This window comes from Lytechinus pictus, chromosome 2, assembly GCF_037042905.1.
Source record: "Lytechinus pictus isolate F3 Inbred chromosome 2, Lp3.0, whole genome shotgun sequence".
NCBI classification, from domain to species: domain Eukaryota; kingdom Metazoa; phylum Echinodermata; class Echinoidea; order Temnopleuroida; family Toxopneustidae; genus Lytechinus; species Lytechinus pictus.
The window spans coordinates 52,451,413-52,469,841 of NC_087246.1; the positions used below are offsets into that span (position 1 = coordinate 52,451,413).

The 18,429-nt window shown below is 35.2% G+C and overlaps 1 protein-coding gene across 1 annotated transcript in view; it reads right to left on the minus strand.

Annotated features, from left to right (window-relative positions):
- Nucleotides 1–10,288, minus strand: part of LOC129254003 (ankyrin repeat domain-containing protein 12-like) — a 34,064-nt gene extending 23,776 nt beyond the window's left edge. The window contains exons 1-2 of the mRNA XM_054892447.2: nt 9,643–10,288; nt 1,881–2,223 (exon numbers count right to left, since the gene is read on the minus strand). Coding sequence (XP_054748422.2) covers nt 1,881–1,910 — 30 coding nt within the window. The 5' untranslated portion in view covers nt 1,911–2,223; nt 9,643–10,288. The remainder of the gene's footprint in view (nt 1–1,880; nt 2,224–9,642) is intronic.
- Between the last annotated feature and the right edge of the window lie 8,141 nt (nt 10,289–18,429).

The window sequence follows — 18,429 nt, forward strand, 5'->3', positions numbered from 1 at the left end:
TACAGTTTGTACCATGGTACAATTGAAATCATAATGACTTTGGGCCATTAGGACAACAGTATACGTAAAATGGGTTCAAAGAACCAAACAAAAGACCACCAAAGTATTCATATTTGTAAAATATATGTAGGCCTACAAGTATTAAATGATTCTCGTCAATAATCAGTGTAAAACAAGCTAAAAATTCTATTGGGTTGACCGGTCTTCTTCCAAGCAATAAAATACACATCATCGTAATATGTGCTTATCAATGTTGGTGGTTTGTATTCAGGTTTTAAATCATTTCACAGAATTCCATAAACATAAACTGTCACTGTTTGTCAAAACTTCAGTTTTGTAAATTGTATTTTATTTTATAAACAGTTAACCATGCAAAATTACTGATTATTGCCATTGCTTAGATTTACCTTTAAACATGAGGGGGGAAATAGTGATCAATAAACAGTAAATTAGCAAATGTGAAAAATATTCATGATGCAACATTTTAACTGCAGACCATTCACATTTAATATGCCATTACTGATTTAGGTTGTAACTAAATGTGAGCAGGCCTGCAAAGTTATCCGTTTGAATTAGCAATGACAATCAATCTATGGCACCACCAACACTAATGAGCTTTTCCATGAAAGACGGAGAAGGATAGCAAACAGCTTGGCCTATTATCTCAATAATCATCTATAGGTGGTTTCAAACCGCCTCGATCACAAGAATCCCCGTTAAATTACGAGAACTTTTTTAGGCTGAAAAATACCCATTAATTATTCCTGCATTCACACCGCCCTGAAACATACCCTTCGGGATAAGTTCCTGAAGTTACGAGCATGCGCAGTATGGTCTGATAAGCAGCAAGGCGCGAAATTCAAAATCACTAGCCCAGCAGCAACCCATGCACGGCGCCGCACCCAACGACACGCTGGGCTAAAAGTTCCCGTAATTTGCTTTCAGACCGCCAAAATACCCACGACCTTGGAAAAATCCCCGCGAAAGTTCTCGTAATTTCGCCAAGTACCTACTATTTATCGGGTATTTTCTTTCGGGGATATTACGCGTAGTTTGCTTTCAGACCGCCAAAATACCTGGTATTTTCTGATCGGGGTAAATTTCCCGATCAGAGAATACCTGGAACTGGCGAACTTCGAGGCGGTCTAAAACCACCTAATGAGAATACTTGATGCTACATGTACCATATATGGGGTGATGCAATGAGCAGTGTATGACATAGATCCAATGAGTAATTACTCCAAGCGAGCAAGATGAGATTTTCTGGAAAGATCACATGACAATATCAATTCGACTCAACATCTTGTATCCTTATGAACTTAAGGGGGAAAAAAAAGCTAACATTGAGGCTGGGCCGATTTAGCCCCTTATACCGTTTTTAGAAAAATTGTGATATTTTTGTCCGCACCAGGCTTAGTTTCACCAAGGATGATTTTACACATTGAATGAAAAGCCAATATTTACATTTAAAAAAAAACTATTGGAAACAGCTCTATATTTTTCCTAAATCAACATAACTTTCAAAATCCTGTAACTTTTTAATTTCATTTTTTTTTAAATTAAAGTTTGAGTTTTTGTGGATGCACAATTTTCATTCATACATATTGACTCGATCTCAAGAAGGATAGCCCATCAAATAAATAGGCCTACATTATGAAACAATAAAATAATTTTCTTTAAACAAAATATCAAAAGGATGCCTCAGTGAGTACACCTAAATCTGTAAATTCTATTTTAACAAATAAAAATAAACAATGGAAGTTGAAAAAGAAGTGCAATATATCTGTAAATTTTATTTAAACTAATTCAAAATATAGGAACAATAATAGCTGAATGAGAACGTGAATATTTAACAATGATAAGTGGAAACATTATCTTACCTTTTTATGAGGAGACGCTTTCTCCGCCATGCTGTCTTCCAATCCCGACACTGCATTTAAATCCACAGTGTGGTAGCGAGTCAGTTTGAAGCCGGAACGAACCGTGGTGTCAAGACAACGGCTGAAGAGCCTCCCTACTCGGTGATAGCTAGCTGGTTAGCTAGCGAGCTGCCAGCCCTCTAGCTATCGCGCTCCCACAGAATCACCCAAATGGTTCAGGAAGGCAATGGCTCCTCAGTCGTTAAACAAGATTTAATTCCAGATTGGTATCCAAGTAAGATGAAGATAAGTGTAATCCAACGAGTTTGATGGCAGTTCTTGTCACTGCTTCATTTGAAGATCACTGAAAATTAGAGGTGAAAATGAATAGAACATTATTGGAAGGGCGCCGGATATTAAATGTTTGTTGTTCATTCTGAGAATAAAAAAATACAACATGGGGACCCAGAATCCCCAAGTTTATATTTGAGTTACTATGATATTAAAGGACAAGTCCATCCCAACAAAAACTTGATTTGAATAAAAAGAGAAAAATTCAACAAGCAAAACACTGAAAATTTCATCAAAATCGGATGTAAAATAAGAAAGTTATGACATTTTAAAGTTTCGCTTCATTTCACAAAACAGTTATATGCACATCTCGTCAGTATGCAAATGAGGGAACTGATGACATCACTCACTCACTATTTCTTTTGTATTTTATTATATGAAATATGAAATATTTTGATTTTCTCGTCATTGTCATGTGAAATGAAGTTTCATTCCTCCCTGAACACGTGGAATTCCATTATTTTAACATTTTGTGCTTCAGGCAAGGAGGTCCTAATCATCAAATTCGTATAAATTGAAATATTGTATAATTCAAACAATAAAAAACAAAAGAAATAGTGAGTGAGTGACATCATCGACTCTCTCTTTTGGATGTAACTGGCTCGTTCATATAACTATTTTATTAAAAATAAGCGAAACTTTGAAATGTCATAACTTTCTTATTTTACATCCGATTTTGATGAAATTTTCAGCATTGTGCTTGTTGAATTTTTCTCTTTTGATTCAAATCAACATTTTTCTGAGGTGGACTTGACCTTTAACAAGATAATCCCTAATATGTAGTGTATACAAGCATGTAGGCCTATATGTACTTGCATTGCAGTATGCATTATGCAATAATTGAGAATTCAATACAGAGGAATATCATAATTTTTTTTATAAACAGAATGGGCCTACATGTACATATTCAATTCTGATCATGTTCCCACTCCCAAGAATTCACTTTTCTCTTTTTTCAGTCTCTCCTGCCTCCTCTCATTGCCAAATATCACACTCGCATTGCTACAATAAAAATAAAACTCGTAAGGTATGAATCTAAAAAAAAAATTTAATCAATCGGATATTGCAGACACTAGGCATTAACCCTTTAAACCCTGAATTATTGGGGGCCGCCGTGACCCATACCCTGAATTATTTGCACGTATCAACCACATTCATAAACTCCCATGATTAGAGCCCCAACGGCATCTTCCCCCCGCCTAGTACCCGGACTGGGCCGGCTGAAGTTGTTTAGCTTCTCGCAGACCTAGCACGTGACTCACCGCATAATACACCAGGTATTACCGTACATGCCACACGAGCCACCGAAGTAGAATGCCATATTTTTTCAATTTTTAATGCCAAAACCTTCCAAAATCAATACAAATATTGACTGAAATTATCGACTAAATATCCCTACACGTACTAGAAAGATGACGTCATTTTGAAAAGATCCCCTGACATTCAGAACCCATATTTTTTAGTCACATGGCTCAGGCCGGAATTCCGGCCTATTGGGTTCAAAGGGTTAAAGTAGACACATTGTAGTCCTACACCAATACCTTCTCAGCAAATAATAGAAAATAAGTACTTCTTTAAAAAACATGTCAGACTATAGAATCAACAATTCCACTAATGTAGTCAATTGCTTTTCTGTTAAGAATACATGTAATGGCATTCATGCTTTCTTATTGTAATAATAGTGCAAATGAATTTCATGAAGCATTTTTTTTTTTTTGGAAAAAAAATGTAGGTAGGCCACATGTAACATCATTATTTGGAAACTTTTATTACCTACATGTATGGTTAACAGCAGGAAAATGGTAAATAACTGGCAATAATAAACAGTGACATCACACCCCGGGACTTGGCAAAGTGCCAAATCGTGGTTTATGCCAATGTGCAGGTGAGTACTACTACCATGGTACTAGTAATTTGAGAAAACTGTCAGAATTCATGAGTTGTTGGGGGTCAGGCTAATATATACAGTTGTTCAGTTGTTTTGGTTCAAAATTGTCCCAGCTATAAATCAGATACACCTGCAATAGCTGGAGGCCTATAAGTGAATATAGTATGTACAATGTATGCACCATGCTCAATGGGGTTGACCTGTGAGTGACCTTCTGTAAGGGACGGTCTCGATATATCAGTTATCGACTATCCCATTAGAATGGACACTAATCAAATATCATTGGGGTTAATTGGTGGGACTTTATGGTCATGTAAAATATGAGGATATCCCTAAACTGATTATAGCACAATTAAAAATTATAGTCAGCTTTCTTGGTCCACTGCACTCTGTACACGTACACCTACATATTCACTAATACACAACTGATGGAGAATAGGCAGACATAGCTGTATAATAAATGGCCTGTAATACAGGACCTTGTACAAATAAGAAGCAACAAGCAAATGTGTCATTTGATGAATTCAAATAGAATAAAGGCCTATATGTGGTCATGTAGGCCTGTAGTTCTATGTCTTTTGAAGAGAAAAACTATCAATGCAGAGCAAAATGATAACCTACAAAAACATGTTGTTCAAACCGGCACTGTCCGGCAGTGAATTTTGCATTTTTGCTTTATCTTCCAACACACTTTTAAAAGATAGGGCCCATTTCCTGCGGCCAGCTTTTCCATTAGAAATGTAACTTGTTGTATGTTAAAATGGGCTTATAGCTTACTTTTTTAGAGATATCTTCAGTATTTCTTTCTTATTCTGCATATTCATGTATTTACAATGTTTGATCGTTCAGCAATGACCATACATTACAGAGGCCAAAATATTATCAATGCTAGAGTGGATGATAAAAAAATACTAACAAAATAAAATGAGTACCGGTACTTGGTAAAAAATATATATATACATGTAGTGTGGATTATTTCAGAATTATCAAACACAATATCTATCGCCATCATGCCTACTTTTTTCCAGTTCAGACTAGTACGAGTACTTGACATGAATTCATGGAAGTGTTTATAAAATAGGATACCCTTGCAGATATGAGACTCTTTGTACATGTATTGCATTCAAGTCTACGTACCCCCACTGGTGCGAATAAGAACAAATGCCAAAATCAATGAACAGACATGAATGTTGATAGAGTGATGGAGGAAAAAAACAAACAAACACAGAGCTCCAGAATATTGTTGCGCTGCTGTGGTCCTTTATTTGTCTTTCCCTCCCACACGTTCCCTCTCTCCTAATCAGGCAATGATTACAAGGACCATAGACCAACACATTCTAAACAACCATGTAGATAATCAGCTTTGCCTATGAGCATACACAATTAATCAGATCCCCATGCACATACATGTACATGGATAATACTTTACAATAATAAAGCGATTTATTTTCATTTGGTCCCATGCCAATTCGTCAAATCACCAATTTGTCTACTATCATTTGGTCTACCATCAGTTTGTCCAATATCCCCATGGTCTAATTGCCATTTCATCTAATAACCAGTTGGTCCAATAGCCATTTGGTCCATGCCATTTGGTCTAATTAGACCAAGTGTTAATAGTGCAAAATGAATGAAAATTAAATGAACATTAATTGCACCAAATGATAATGAGACAAAATTGTCATAGACAAACTGATGATTAGAGGAAGTGATGGTTATTGGACCATCTTAGACGAAATGTTGATGGACAGAATGGCATTAGACTAAATGAAGGCAGACCAGGTGGTGAGTGGACGAGTTGGCAGTGGACAAAGTATAGACAGAGTAAATTTCATTATTTCTTGAGAAAAACTACTTTGCTTGGAAAATAGACCTTTGTGATTTTCTGTACACAATGCAAATGAATAATCCTTCAAAATAAAAAATAATATCCTCACTGCCTATCATAGATTATTTCAAAAGTAAAAAAAACAAGAAAACATAATTCTAAAAAAGGATTGGTCAAAAATATGACAATTCTCTTGATTAATATGTGTCCGACCAATAAAATTTGTCAGAATCAACCAAATTCCTGGTAGATTTTAACCAATAATTTGGTGGATTTTGACCATTTTTCTCAGTCAGACTCATATTAACTACATGAAAGATATTGGTCATTTTGACCAATGGATAAATCTCCCTAGCAATTCAGATAATTACTTGTGTGATGTCGACTTAATACATTCCACACTGAATCCATCACTCCCTTTATAAATATAGGTCCCCCTATTCACAATATTTTTTTAAAACTGAAACAAACCCTATAGATACAACAGAACACATGCTTACATAGCATGTTTTATACTAGTACATTTTACTGCTGTTCATTTATGTATCATTAATGTAAATGTCATAATATAACTGCACTCCTACTCTTACAGTAAGCCAGCATAAGATTGACAAAATCTGAGTACTAATATCATGCATGCAGATTATTAAAAAAGGACGATCGAGGTGTGATATTTCAGAGTTGCAAATTGCTATTGATTTACAAACAACTTCATCAAAACATAACATTCAATTTCCATCAGAATTGTCTGAATATTTTTGCCTCACTCTGCTCGTAATTTCCCAAAACTGTTGATCATTTTTATATGTCATATATTTTACACGCATGCTTATAGTTAACACTAAGGGGGGAATTTAATTCCCCTGTTAAGCCTCTAACCGTAGTTTCATAGTATTATGAATACAGTACATCATGTGACCTGTATCCCCTTCTATTATACTGCCATAATATCACATGTAGACAAAGGCAATCAAAAGAATAGGACATAGATAGGTTATGTAACTGCTATTCAAACTTCATCTCCTATGGGGACATAAAAGAATTGCATGCCTCTATAGAAATTGAACTATAGGGAAGAATTAATGAGAGTACTTGTGGTGGAGGGAATGACGTGGAAGATTTCACAATAACACTACGGATGATCACAATATGGTCTATACCCTAATGATGACTCAAGATGATAGAGAAAATACTGAATGTATACGTATCTAGCACTGAAAAAAATTAAAACATAATGTGCACATGATGTCATTATATTAATCAATCAAATTTTCTTGGAATGAGATCCACTGCCAAAAAATAATCTATTTAAGTTGATTTCACAGACTTCAGTTTCAATGCTAATATACAAGAATAGATAAGAAAAGTAATGATGATACTAACTACAGCTACAGCTACAATAGTAACTAAAAAATAACAGCAACATGGTGATAATACATGTAGGGTCTAATCAATAATTATGATAATCAAACAAATAATACAACATATTATAAATGGTTCTCAATGACACTTCTGTAGTAAATTTTGAATAAATGCACTATTATCTATGACTGATTATTATGTATTTAGTAATTTTATGAAAAGACAACGAATAGCATTCGATTATTATTACATTTTTCCCCTTGTTTTTTAACATAAATTCTGTCCACACCCCCCTTCCCCCATCTCTCTTTCTCCAACTCCAAGAAAAATATCGGACAAAAATTTGAAAGGCGAGTACAGTTTTCCTACTCTCCTGCAATACCTTGACAGAATGAAGAAAACAAAATCAGATTAACAATTTTCTTCTTTTCTCTTGGTGGAAGTAGTGCAAAATGGTTCTTTCCTGTGGCTCCAAGATGAATCATCCCCTTTACAGCATGTATATCTGTGAGCTTGGAGTATTTTGAAACTAGACTTCCTGATTCAATCATCGAGAATTGGCTTAATCATACACCAACCTCTCATCACATCGCAAAGATGGAATTATTCTTTTCTTAAAAATTAAATATTGTTTATAAGTTTGTACAACTTTTGATTTATTACAAAAATAATTATATTTCAACTACTGTACATGTATCATACAATGTTGTCCTAAAACGATTTAGATATGATCAATCGTACGAAAAATAATGTGCAAAAAAAGTTAAATCAATTATAGAAGTAAAAAAAAAAAATTCATGATACCCTGTAAGGTCAGGGTAAAATATAGGAACATTAAATGCAGTCCCACATGCTCCACTCCCCCTAAAAAATTGAATAAGGAACAAATTTGTTATTCTTTCATTTCAAATATTTTTTTTTGCGTACAAATTTGTTGTAAGGCTGCAGAATTTCAAATTTTATAAAAATATTTTACCTTTTCTTAAAATAAATTTATATTAACCTCATAAATTTTACTGCATATTGGCCTATTAAACATTGAGATTTTTGCTTTAACTCTTAACTATGACAATGATTAAAGCTGCTGTTTTCTAATCTATCAAACGAAAGCAAAACATGGATGCTCAAACTACAGTTTGCACATATCCTATATCAGCCCACAAATTGCAGAGTTTCAAATGGTCTTAATACCTATATATGAAAACAATGAAAAAATGTAGGTACATATCTACATGTATGCTATTATTGCTCTGCAAACAAGATCAGGAAAGACTTGACTCATTGAATAAATTATACTAATTTTAGTCAATTAAATATAACAATTAAAAAAAATGAGCAAGCACATTCATCGATAGAAACAAAGACAAATTAGGCTTACATGATAATTTATAGGATATAAAAATTGGAATAGAATAGTTTAATGCATACAATTATCAATTAATAGTTTAATGCATACAAAATACAACAACACTCATTACAGATAAAACCTTGATGAAAGCTTCATTTAGATGTAGGCCCACTATGATATATGAAATCTGCCATCACTTTTGGATAATTCTGTAATCTGTATCAATTTTTCAAGATCCTGTACATTCATGTACATGTATGTATGGAAACATTTCTTTATTCAATCATTAATTTCGAATAAGAAATAAAATAACATATTCCATTGTGTTCATCAAACTGGGTATCTTGAATGAATAACAATAAGATAAGTTGCTTCAAATTCAAATTCACTGGACACAAGTTATGGATCAAGTATTTTTTTGTAATACAGAAAAATAATATCAATGGTTCGGGCATCAAAATACATGTTCCTTACACAAAACACGAAATTGGAACGCATTTCACGAATGATTATAGCATTTAACTCCATAAACTGCATGTATGTTACAGTACCAATGATCGGGACAAGTGTTCCAAATGTAGGAAAGAGAATTGTCAATAATATTCACATTATATTCACATAATTTTGAATAATGTTTAAATTTAAACTAAAAACATTATGTAATATACTAATAAATACATAATATTGTTTCAAGTTGGTAAATTACACATTTTTAAATTTTTGAAGATATTAAATCCTTCACAAAGAAAATGCTACAATTAGAGTTAATATGAAATGAATGAATAGATATGAATAATAACAAACAAATAAAACACTTGTAAACAAATTGCAATTCACCATCAAATAAATAAACATTATTTCCACCCACACATGGCACCCAACAGCATGGCACGGAAAAAAATAAAAAAATAACGATTAAATTCAAAAGCTCAAACAATAAAAGGCGAATTTCATCATGTGCGCAGCACAACAACGATAATCTATTACTATGATTAAAAATTCTTACCTTTGGAAAACATTTTGGTTTGGGCTGCTATGAAATATTTACTCCCCCAGATCTTGATCTGCACATCACACCACATTTGAAATGAAATGCAAGGAGAGCCAGGGACGGTTGCTACCAATGCACTCTATGCATACAGCGCTAGCCTGAGAGCATGCATCACACACTCACACACACACTCCATGCAGAGTACTGAGTCATGGCAGTGTGCTCATATTGCATAGTCCTTCCTTCTTCTTTCTTTCGTTCGTTCGTTCGTTCGTTCAATCAAGCTTGAGGGCCTCGCTCTTTTTTCCTGACTTGCTAATAATAATCCTCACAGCATGTGACCGTTCTAATGCCTGTGTATATACAGGATACTCTCTGTACCAGGCTACCTTGCTTCGCTACACACAGTCAATGCTTTGCATTGACCCGATTGACAGAGAAGGGATAGAAGGGATAGAAAGAATAAAAGAAAGAAGGAGAGAATGGGGGAAAATCCATCACCCATGCAACTCCTGGGGAGTAGCTCTATTATCATAATGACATACAGTAGAAAAGCATGTGTCTGAATTTGGAATTGTGTGTGTACAGTGTGGGGGTGTGTTTGTTTGAAAGATATGGAGAGGGAGGGAAGAGAGATGGAGAGAAAAGATGGGGAGAATGAGACGGAAAAAGCTTTTGTTGTTGACAAACCACAATCTTTTGTTCGCTCAGGATAAAAGACCCAGGGGGACTTCGGACTTTGCAGATGGGATCAATTGTCATCAAAATCTAAATGAGATAGCTTATGCTTTTAGTCAAATGCTGTTGGGAATGTATTGTTCAATAAAAAGAGGGAAGATGCTTTATGATCAGAGTTTGAAAAAATAGTATCTTGTTGCTGATGACAACTATTAAAATTGGAAATCTCTCACTAATACTGCATTTTGTCTGGGGAAAAAATAAGACATATCAAGAGTTAAGATGGGAAGAATATTAATTGCTCTTCAAATATGTTCACATAAATTTACCATATGTTACTTTTCATAACTACAATGATCATATCCATGTAATGTATAACAAGATAGTTGTAATACATATAGGTCCATTGTAAAATACATGGAGGCTTATTGCATGAATATTTTATTTTCACTACAAATACAATGAAATTCAGACGAACCAAGTTTACAGACATAGTCATAGGCCTATCCATATGCGATTGTAGAGTGAATAGGCTATTATTGTGCACTTTTGGAAAAAAAATAGCAACTATCAGTTTCATATTGACAATAACAGAATCTGAAGTCCAGTTAAAGATCAATTTTATGTATTAAAAGTGATTGTCATTTCTCAATACACATGAGCAATGAAATATAAATATTAAGGACCCTAACTTCATTAAAAAGTTGAGTACACTTCTAAATAATGGGACATCCAGGAGTCATAGCAAAATGGCATTTATGTGAATAAAACTATGTACTGTAATATGTGCCATCTTCATTTAGCACTTTCAATGATACAGAGTATTAACTTTAATCTTATGAATTGCAGAGTGAAAGAAAATGCAATTTAGACAACATTGATCAATTGTTGTGAACCACGGTGTTTACATCGGCCTTCAAGAAACATCTTTGGTGCATTTATACTTCAATTTCAAAGGCAGAATGAGCATTTCAAATAGCTTGTCATACACAAAAGGTAAAGTTTGAAAAGTGTATTGTTTTGTTCCAATGAATATAATGAAGAACGCAACCTTGTTTTTGAAAATCAATTCAACATGCACTTTGAAGATTTAATTTTTCAATTCCTAATAAAAAACATGTTAGGAGTACAACGTAAAACGAAGTGTGAAAAATGCAATCAAATAAAAAAAATGGTTCCCTATAATTTACTTTTGTTTTATCTCTCTTGTGAAGACCCACTTCCACTTACTATGTACAGGCATGGTAAGGGAAGAAAATTCAAGAATAAGATCTTTGTTTAGGCCTACAGCAAAAAATATTCAATTACTCTAATCAGATAAGTGTTCAGCGCACACATCTTCTTCAAAAGCATGCGACATGCATAAAGAACAGGCAAATTTCAGTTGTCTACAACATGGAAATTTACGTAAAATGTATTGTACATTAATGAGTTTGATTTGTGGAATTGGGAATGCTTATACCTTGTTTTTTTTTTAAGTATTAAACCCATTGGGCCTATATATCATAACCTTTTCAAAACTCTCGTGAAAATGGATCCTACCCTTCACATAGTATCAATAATTAGTTGTATCTCAAGACTATATTCGTTCGTAATTCAGTCTTTACCAGATCTACATCCTCGCTTTAAATTTTGAAAGGGATATCGGATATCATATCTTGTGAAATGGGACCCTATATTTTTTTTTTAACGTGAAAAAGTGTGGGCCTATACCTTGGATTTGATGCAAAGAACATACATGTAGGTGCCCATACGGGAAATATATAAAATCATAAATTATTTATATCAGCATACGAATTCCTTACATAGCCTACATTTAATAGGCCTATTATCTGAAGAGTAGGACTTTATTTCATCTATTACACATGACACACCTTGTACTGAATAACAAATGCATTTCTTCATGATTGCATATTTTTACATGTACATTGCAACAACATGGGGACAACAGCCATCAGGAAAAACACCACTTTGCACGTACATCATACAGACTGTGCATACACCATACCGAATTCACATCACACGTACACTACCAGTACTGTGTAGAATGCAGTGTGGTGAATTTGCTTATTTAGCTTTAGGGCATGCTGTAACCTCCTTTATGCCTTGGCCTCAGTGAATAATAAATCCTCCTTGTGCCCCCCTACTGGCAAGAGGCCATGTGTGCTCAACATGGAATGCGGATATCTGGAAAAGCGCTGCATGAAGAGGTTATCATGCTAGACAGGGCCAAGGCATCAAGTTTAGTTTTTTTTCCTTCTCCCATCGTTTTTTTCCTCCCAGTTTCTCTCATACTGTATATTCAGCCAAGTATGGGATTTAAAGGGAATAATCAAGATAAAAGGGAAGCCATATATAGGGGAATCCAGATATAGCTACGCTTCTCCAAATCAATCCTAGACCTATATGATTCAAAATTCAAAAGAAATGTTTAAGAATAATTACCAATTCCCATTACCTAGCACCATCCGCACCTTTATTTAAGAAATTGTATTTACTTAATATATATGATATTAATAAGCAAGAACTCGCAATATTTATGTATAAGTACAAGAAGAGGTTGTTACCCACTCCTTTTTCAGATCTTTTTCAATACAATAATCAAGTTCATAATCATAATACCCGTTCTTCCAATAAATTTCATTTATGGTCTATCAAGTCTAGTCACGAAGCTAAATCATTGAGTTATGTAGGTCCCAAACAATGGAACGAGATTCCCCAAATAATAACTAATTCACAATTTATATCATCCTTTAGAAAACAGTACAAAATTTTTCTAGTAAATGATTATTAATTTTCGCAGTTGATATCAATGCATTACTTGTACCATATCTACCCCCCCCCCCCCTCCTTCGATTCGTGTCTTTTTGTATTCTTTGTTGTTGTTTTTTTCCTCCTTTTTCCTACATTGTATTTACTATAATGATATGACATTCTGTGTTTTTTTTATTCAATATTGTTGTCGTTTTACTATGTTTTGGCGATCCAGCCTTACAGGTTTCTTATAACCTTCATGGAAAGCCACGCAATTTATTTTATTATCTAATCACATTATTTGATGTTTCTTTGTATTTTTATCTTATTTTGCGAAATAAAGATTGAATTGAATATGAATGAACAGTGAAATGACAATGTTCAGAATAGAAAAATGTACAATCCTATTCCAAGCCAGGTGACATGATGCCCAAAATATATTGAATTGTCCTCCCATTTTACCATTTGTGTCTGGGTCCCCTACATGTATCAACCCTCCCTATGACAAAAATCATCCACTGTCTATAATGATTGTTCGTATTTGTGAACAGTTTTCGATAATTTCTTATCTTGTTTCGCTCTCCTGTATTGTCTTATCTCCCAGGTTATGTAGACCGATGCTTATATTTATACCGATCCTTTTGTGTAGGCCAAGGTAGCATAAATATCTGACATAGGCCAACTCCAAGCTTTCATGTTTATTTAGTTGCGTACACACCCTATATGTCAGCTAATTTTTTGTCCAGGGGAGGGATTCAAGCTCTGTCTTTCTCAGTGTTTCCTCTTTTTTTAAAGTTCGTTCGATGTTAAGATGTTTGTTTGCCTCCAATTTGAAATGTGTAGCCCAACCATCCAATTTAATGCACCAGGTGATGCTTGGGAGAAATGAATATATCTTCCATCATCCATGTAATAACTCATAAATTATGAAAAATTCATCTTGAGTATTATTATTCTATTAAAACGGAAACTGATCCATCTATCTGCCTCTGAGCCCTGAAAGCTCTTTAGTTTTCCCCTGTTATTATGTTATTATGACATGTGATATTATTATGACATGTGATGTTATTATGTTATTTATAGTGCATAGGATACATGTATCAGCCTAAACACACAAATTTCCCACTTCAAGATGGGTTAAAATGCAAAACGTGTGCCTCCTACCACACCTGCAATGCCAATTTCTAGCACACAAATACTCTCATAAACAAATGTGAATTTATGGGGAAGCACTAATTTTACTTCTCTCTTACATAGCCTACAGGCCTAATTACAGATTGTCCAATAATTTCTTATTCAAAGTCTGATCTCCTCAGTTCTAGGATTATTGTATTCCAATACATGTTATTTATCAAAAAAGAAACTATTCATTACGAGATTTGGTAGCAATACCTTTTCAGCTCATAAGCCATTTTTTCGCTGTAGGGTTGTATTATGACATTTTATGACAGTAGAAGATGAACTCCCCCTTTTGCTGATGAAGTAGGCTGAAGAAGGAATTTTAGAAACTATAAATTTACATGTACATGTATTTTTTCATTTCTAAGGACATGCTGCTTTCTTTGAAAAAGTATTAAAAGCAGGAAGTTCTTAATGAAGCAGGTCCAATTAGGCCTTTACCATGAAAAGTATAGAGTTGTTTATCCCCACTCAAGGGTGTTCATAACTTTATAGATTTTCTCACATAAAGTAATTTAAAACCCTAATGTATGCATGTGTTCAGTGCAGAGGAATATCTTTTTTTTTTGGGGGGGAGGGCAACAATCGATGTCCCCTCTCTCTCTCTCTCTCAAAAAAAGAAATAATCATCAGCACTGATGCCCATGAATGTATGACATAAGCCTAGATTTGTTGAAATTGATAATTCAAAGATTGTTTCTAATTCAGTGCTGTAATTTACTTTTATGCTTTTCACACTGCACTTTTTGTCCTAAATTGGTGGGGCTAAGGGGGAGTCTTAGCCCCACCAATTTCCCGGGGTTAAGCTTAGCCCACTTCGTTTTCACACTACGTTTTAGCAAAGTGGGCTAGCACGGTAAATAGTAAGGTACTATCTGGCCCTGCAAAAAAGCAGGGTTAGCCGGCTTATTGTGGTGCTAGCACCACAATTGCGGTGCTAAGAGATGCAATGTGAAAAGAAACAGGGCTAAGCAAAAGCGGGGCTAAGCATTAGCCAATCACAGAAGTCGAAATTGCACGTTGATGGCGCTCTGTATGGTAAAATCATCAATATTTATGAGCTGTGTGATTGCCCGGGGTTAAGGCGTTAACCCCGGCTAAGCAATAGTACGGGGTTAAGAAAGACAGTGTGAATCGAAAAAAAGATAGTATGGGGTTAAGGATAGTCCGGGGTTAAGGATAGTATGGGGTTAAGGAAATGCAGTGTGAAAAGCATAATATAGGCACTGGTACTTGTGTTTTGAGGATATTAGTCTATTGCTGACAGAAGTGCAATGTGCTATTTTCCCTCTGTGGGACAATTAACCTCAGCAACCCCCCCCCCCCCTCGATGTTGTGATCAATTCATATTAATTTTAAGGTCCTTCTAAAATGGATTTAAAAAAGGAATACAATCTTCTCAGGGTGCTACATAAGCACTTGCCCGATTGCCCGGGGCAAGTAAAATTTAGAGTCGGGCAAGTGTTTTGAAGTAAAGACCAAGACTACTTGACGGAATTGGGCAAGCAAAATTCTCACAGTTGAATGACCAAATTTAGGGTCAAGATGATATTGACCCTAATTTTGGTCATGGCAGGCAAGATAAAATCACTTTGGAAAAAGAAATGCAAAAGCAAGGTATATCAGTTCATGTCAAAAGAGAGAAAAAGGTCAATGGTTTAAATAACCGCAAATCTTTCCATTGAAGAGGTAAAACTTTTTTTTCAAGGATTTTTTTCGGGCAAGTGAAATAGATTTTTGGGCAAGTATATTCCATTTATACCGGGCAAGTGCTTCTAAAAAGTTATGCAGCACCCTGCTTCTGTACCTAAAGTTTGCATTTAGGAGAAATAAATGATACCTATGTTTTATTAAACACTTCAATTGATGCAATATACATGTATGGCTACGCCTGCAGTATTCAGAATACAACACTCTAGCTTGGCCCAATGTCTGAGAACATTTCAGAAAGGTAACATTTTTATAATGAAACACAATGCAACAATGAAATGCTGTGTTGTTTCTTTTTCATCTTTTTGCAATCTGAAATGCCAGAAACTGACTTCTATTATTACTCCGGCTTTAGCTCCAGCTACCAGTTTTTCAACGGCACTCAGTGCATTCAAGAAATTATTCATGCCGGGTATGCATTCACCTCACCTGGGTCTAGTACAGCACAGTGTGGCTGAAGGAAAAAATGCCATGTCCCAGGAGGCTGTTCTCACTACATTCCTAAAACTAGTTTACTGGAAACTAATTTAGTGGAAACTAGTTTAACGCGTAGTGAGAACGGTCGAAGCGGTCTTGGAAGCGATCTTCCAAACCAGTTTGGAAAACCACCTCGCGATGTAGTTTTCAAGATCGCTTTGCCTCATTAAACTGGTTTTAGCGTAAGTGAGGACACAACCGTTCTTAGGGAAGCGATCTTTGCACATTTTGAGCGCGCTACTCCACACGACAGGTGTAGAATGCCTATGCTGCGGTTTCAAATTTCGCGCGAAACGTGTCACCCCACTGAGAGCGTTTCCACAGCAACACGAGCGCTTTACGTGAAGTGATTTTGAAAACCACTTTCGTGTGATCAAGTGGGAACGCTAGCAAAGCGATCTTCCAAAGTGGTTTCCTGAATCGGTTTCCAGTAAACTAGTTTTAGAAAGTGTAATGAGAACGGCCTCCAGGATTCAAACCTGTGACCCTCTGTTTGATTGGCGAGTCAGAACCACTAGACCACGACAAACCCATACTATTATTCAAGTAGATCCTCATTTCTCACCCAAGATGCAACATTTTTATGTCCACCTCGCAGTTTATCTCTGTCTTCATTGAGGTGAATCATGTTATTCAACTATTATTTCAATATTCAAATCTGACATGTGTAGTGACTATGTAACAAATTTTCATTCATTAATTCAGAAAATACTGGAATTTACACTAAAACCCAATCTTTGTAATGTTTGCAATTTTCTCATTGAAGGTACTGACTGAACTAGTAATCTTCCATACATGTAGATTGGATCATGGATGGATGCTTTTTGTCCCATTACAAGAATAACAGTTTTTTTTATTATTGTTCATGTAATACCCATTTCATAAACCCATCCTCCAATTAGCCGCCTAAGAGTAATGCGGATAATTCAATAAAACTTGCGTTCACAAACTCCGAAAATAATCCGCACTATTTTTACGAGCGCCCGTCCTGAAAAAGGCGGATAATCGTCATGACAACTGCACACGCCCCCTCCGATGCGGTTGTGTTGGAAAAGGGTGACCTTGTGACCGCACCATGGCAATTATCCGCATTATTTGGTAATGAGTTCATAAAGTCAAAATCTGGTCCTGATGCCGCTATTACGCGGATAATTGCAGCATCAAAATAATGCGGATAACTCAGGTCCTCCTCCGATTTTACGACCAAATTATGCTGCTATTAGCCGCATAATTGGGTTTATGAAAGGGGTATAAATTTTACTTGTAGGTCTATATCAGAACATATCAAGTATTAAAAGTTAGAATTTCCAGAATCCCAAAACTTAATTATGTAATATGAATTGGCTATAAAATGAGCTGAGGGGAGTAGAGTATTTTTGGTCAAATATTAATTGGTCTCATTTAATTCTCGCTACCCCAAATAGGAACAAAAATCTCATAATGCGCGAGACGAGATAATTTCCATTCCGTCGGGTCGTCATCACCACTTCCGGTTCAGAGTCATGCTCGCGCGAGGTTCGCGATCCTGAGTTGGTACGTACGGTAGGTATTTCCACCACGCTGAAATCTATGCCAATCAGCGTAATATATACAGATTATAATTTATTTGGTCAGTTTGGATTCCATTCGAATTATAAAAAAATATATATATTTCACGTGAAAATATTTTTTTTTCATGTTTTTATTTGGTTATTAAAAAATAAAACAAAATATGAATATCTTAAAATTTTGCATTTAGCGTCCGGCCTGACATCACGATCGTATTCGACTAGACGCTAAATATATACACTACAGCATTCATTCCGTTCAATTTTTCGTCGACCACAAAATGGATAAAAATCAGTTTCGGAACTTAAAAAAATCTTAACTGACAGAGGAATACCGTGCAATGGAAAGCGTTGGGCAGAATTAGTGACTTTAGCAGAAAAGGCCGTTAAACTGTATCGTGAAAGAGGGTTGTGCATCACGACACTTTCCGAGCGAAAGCGACGTTGTGTTGTTGTG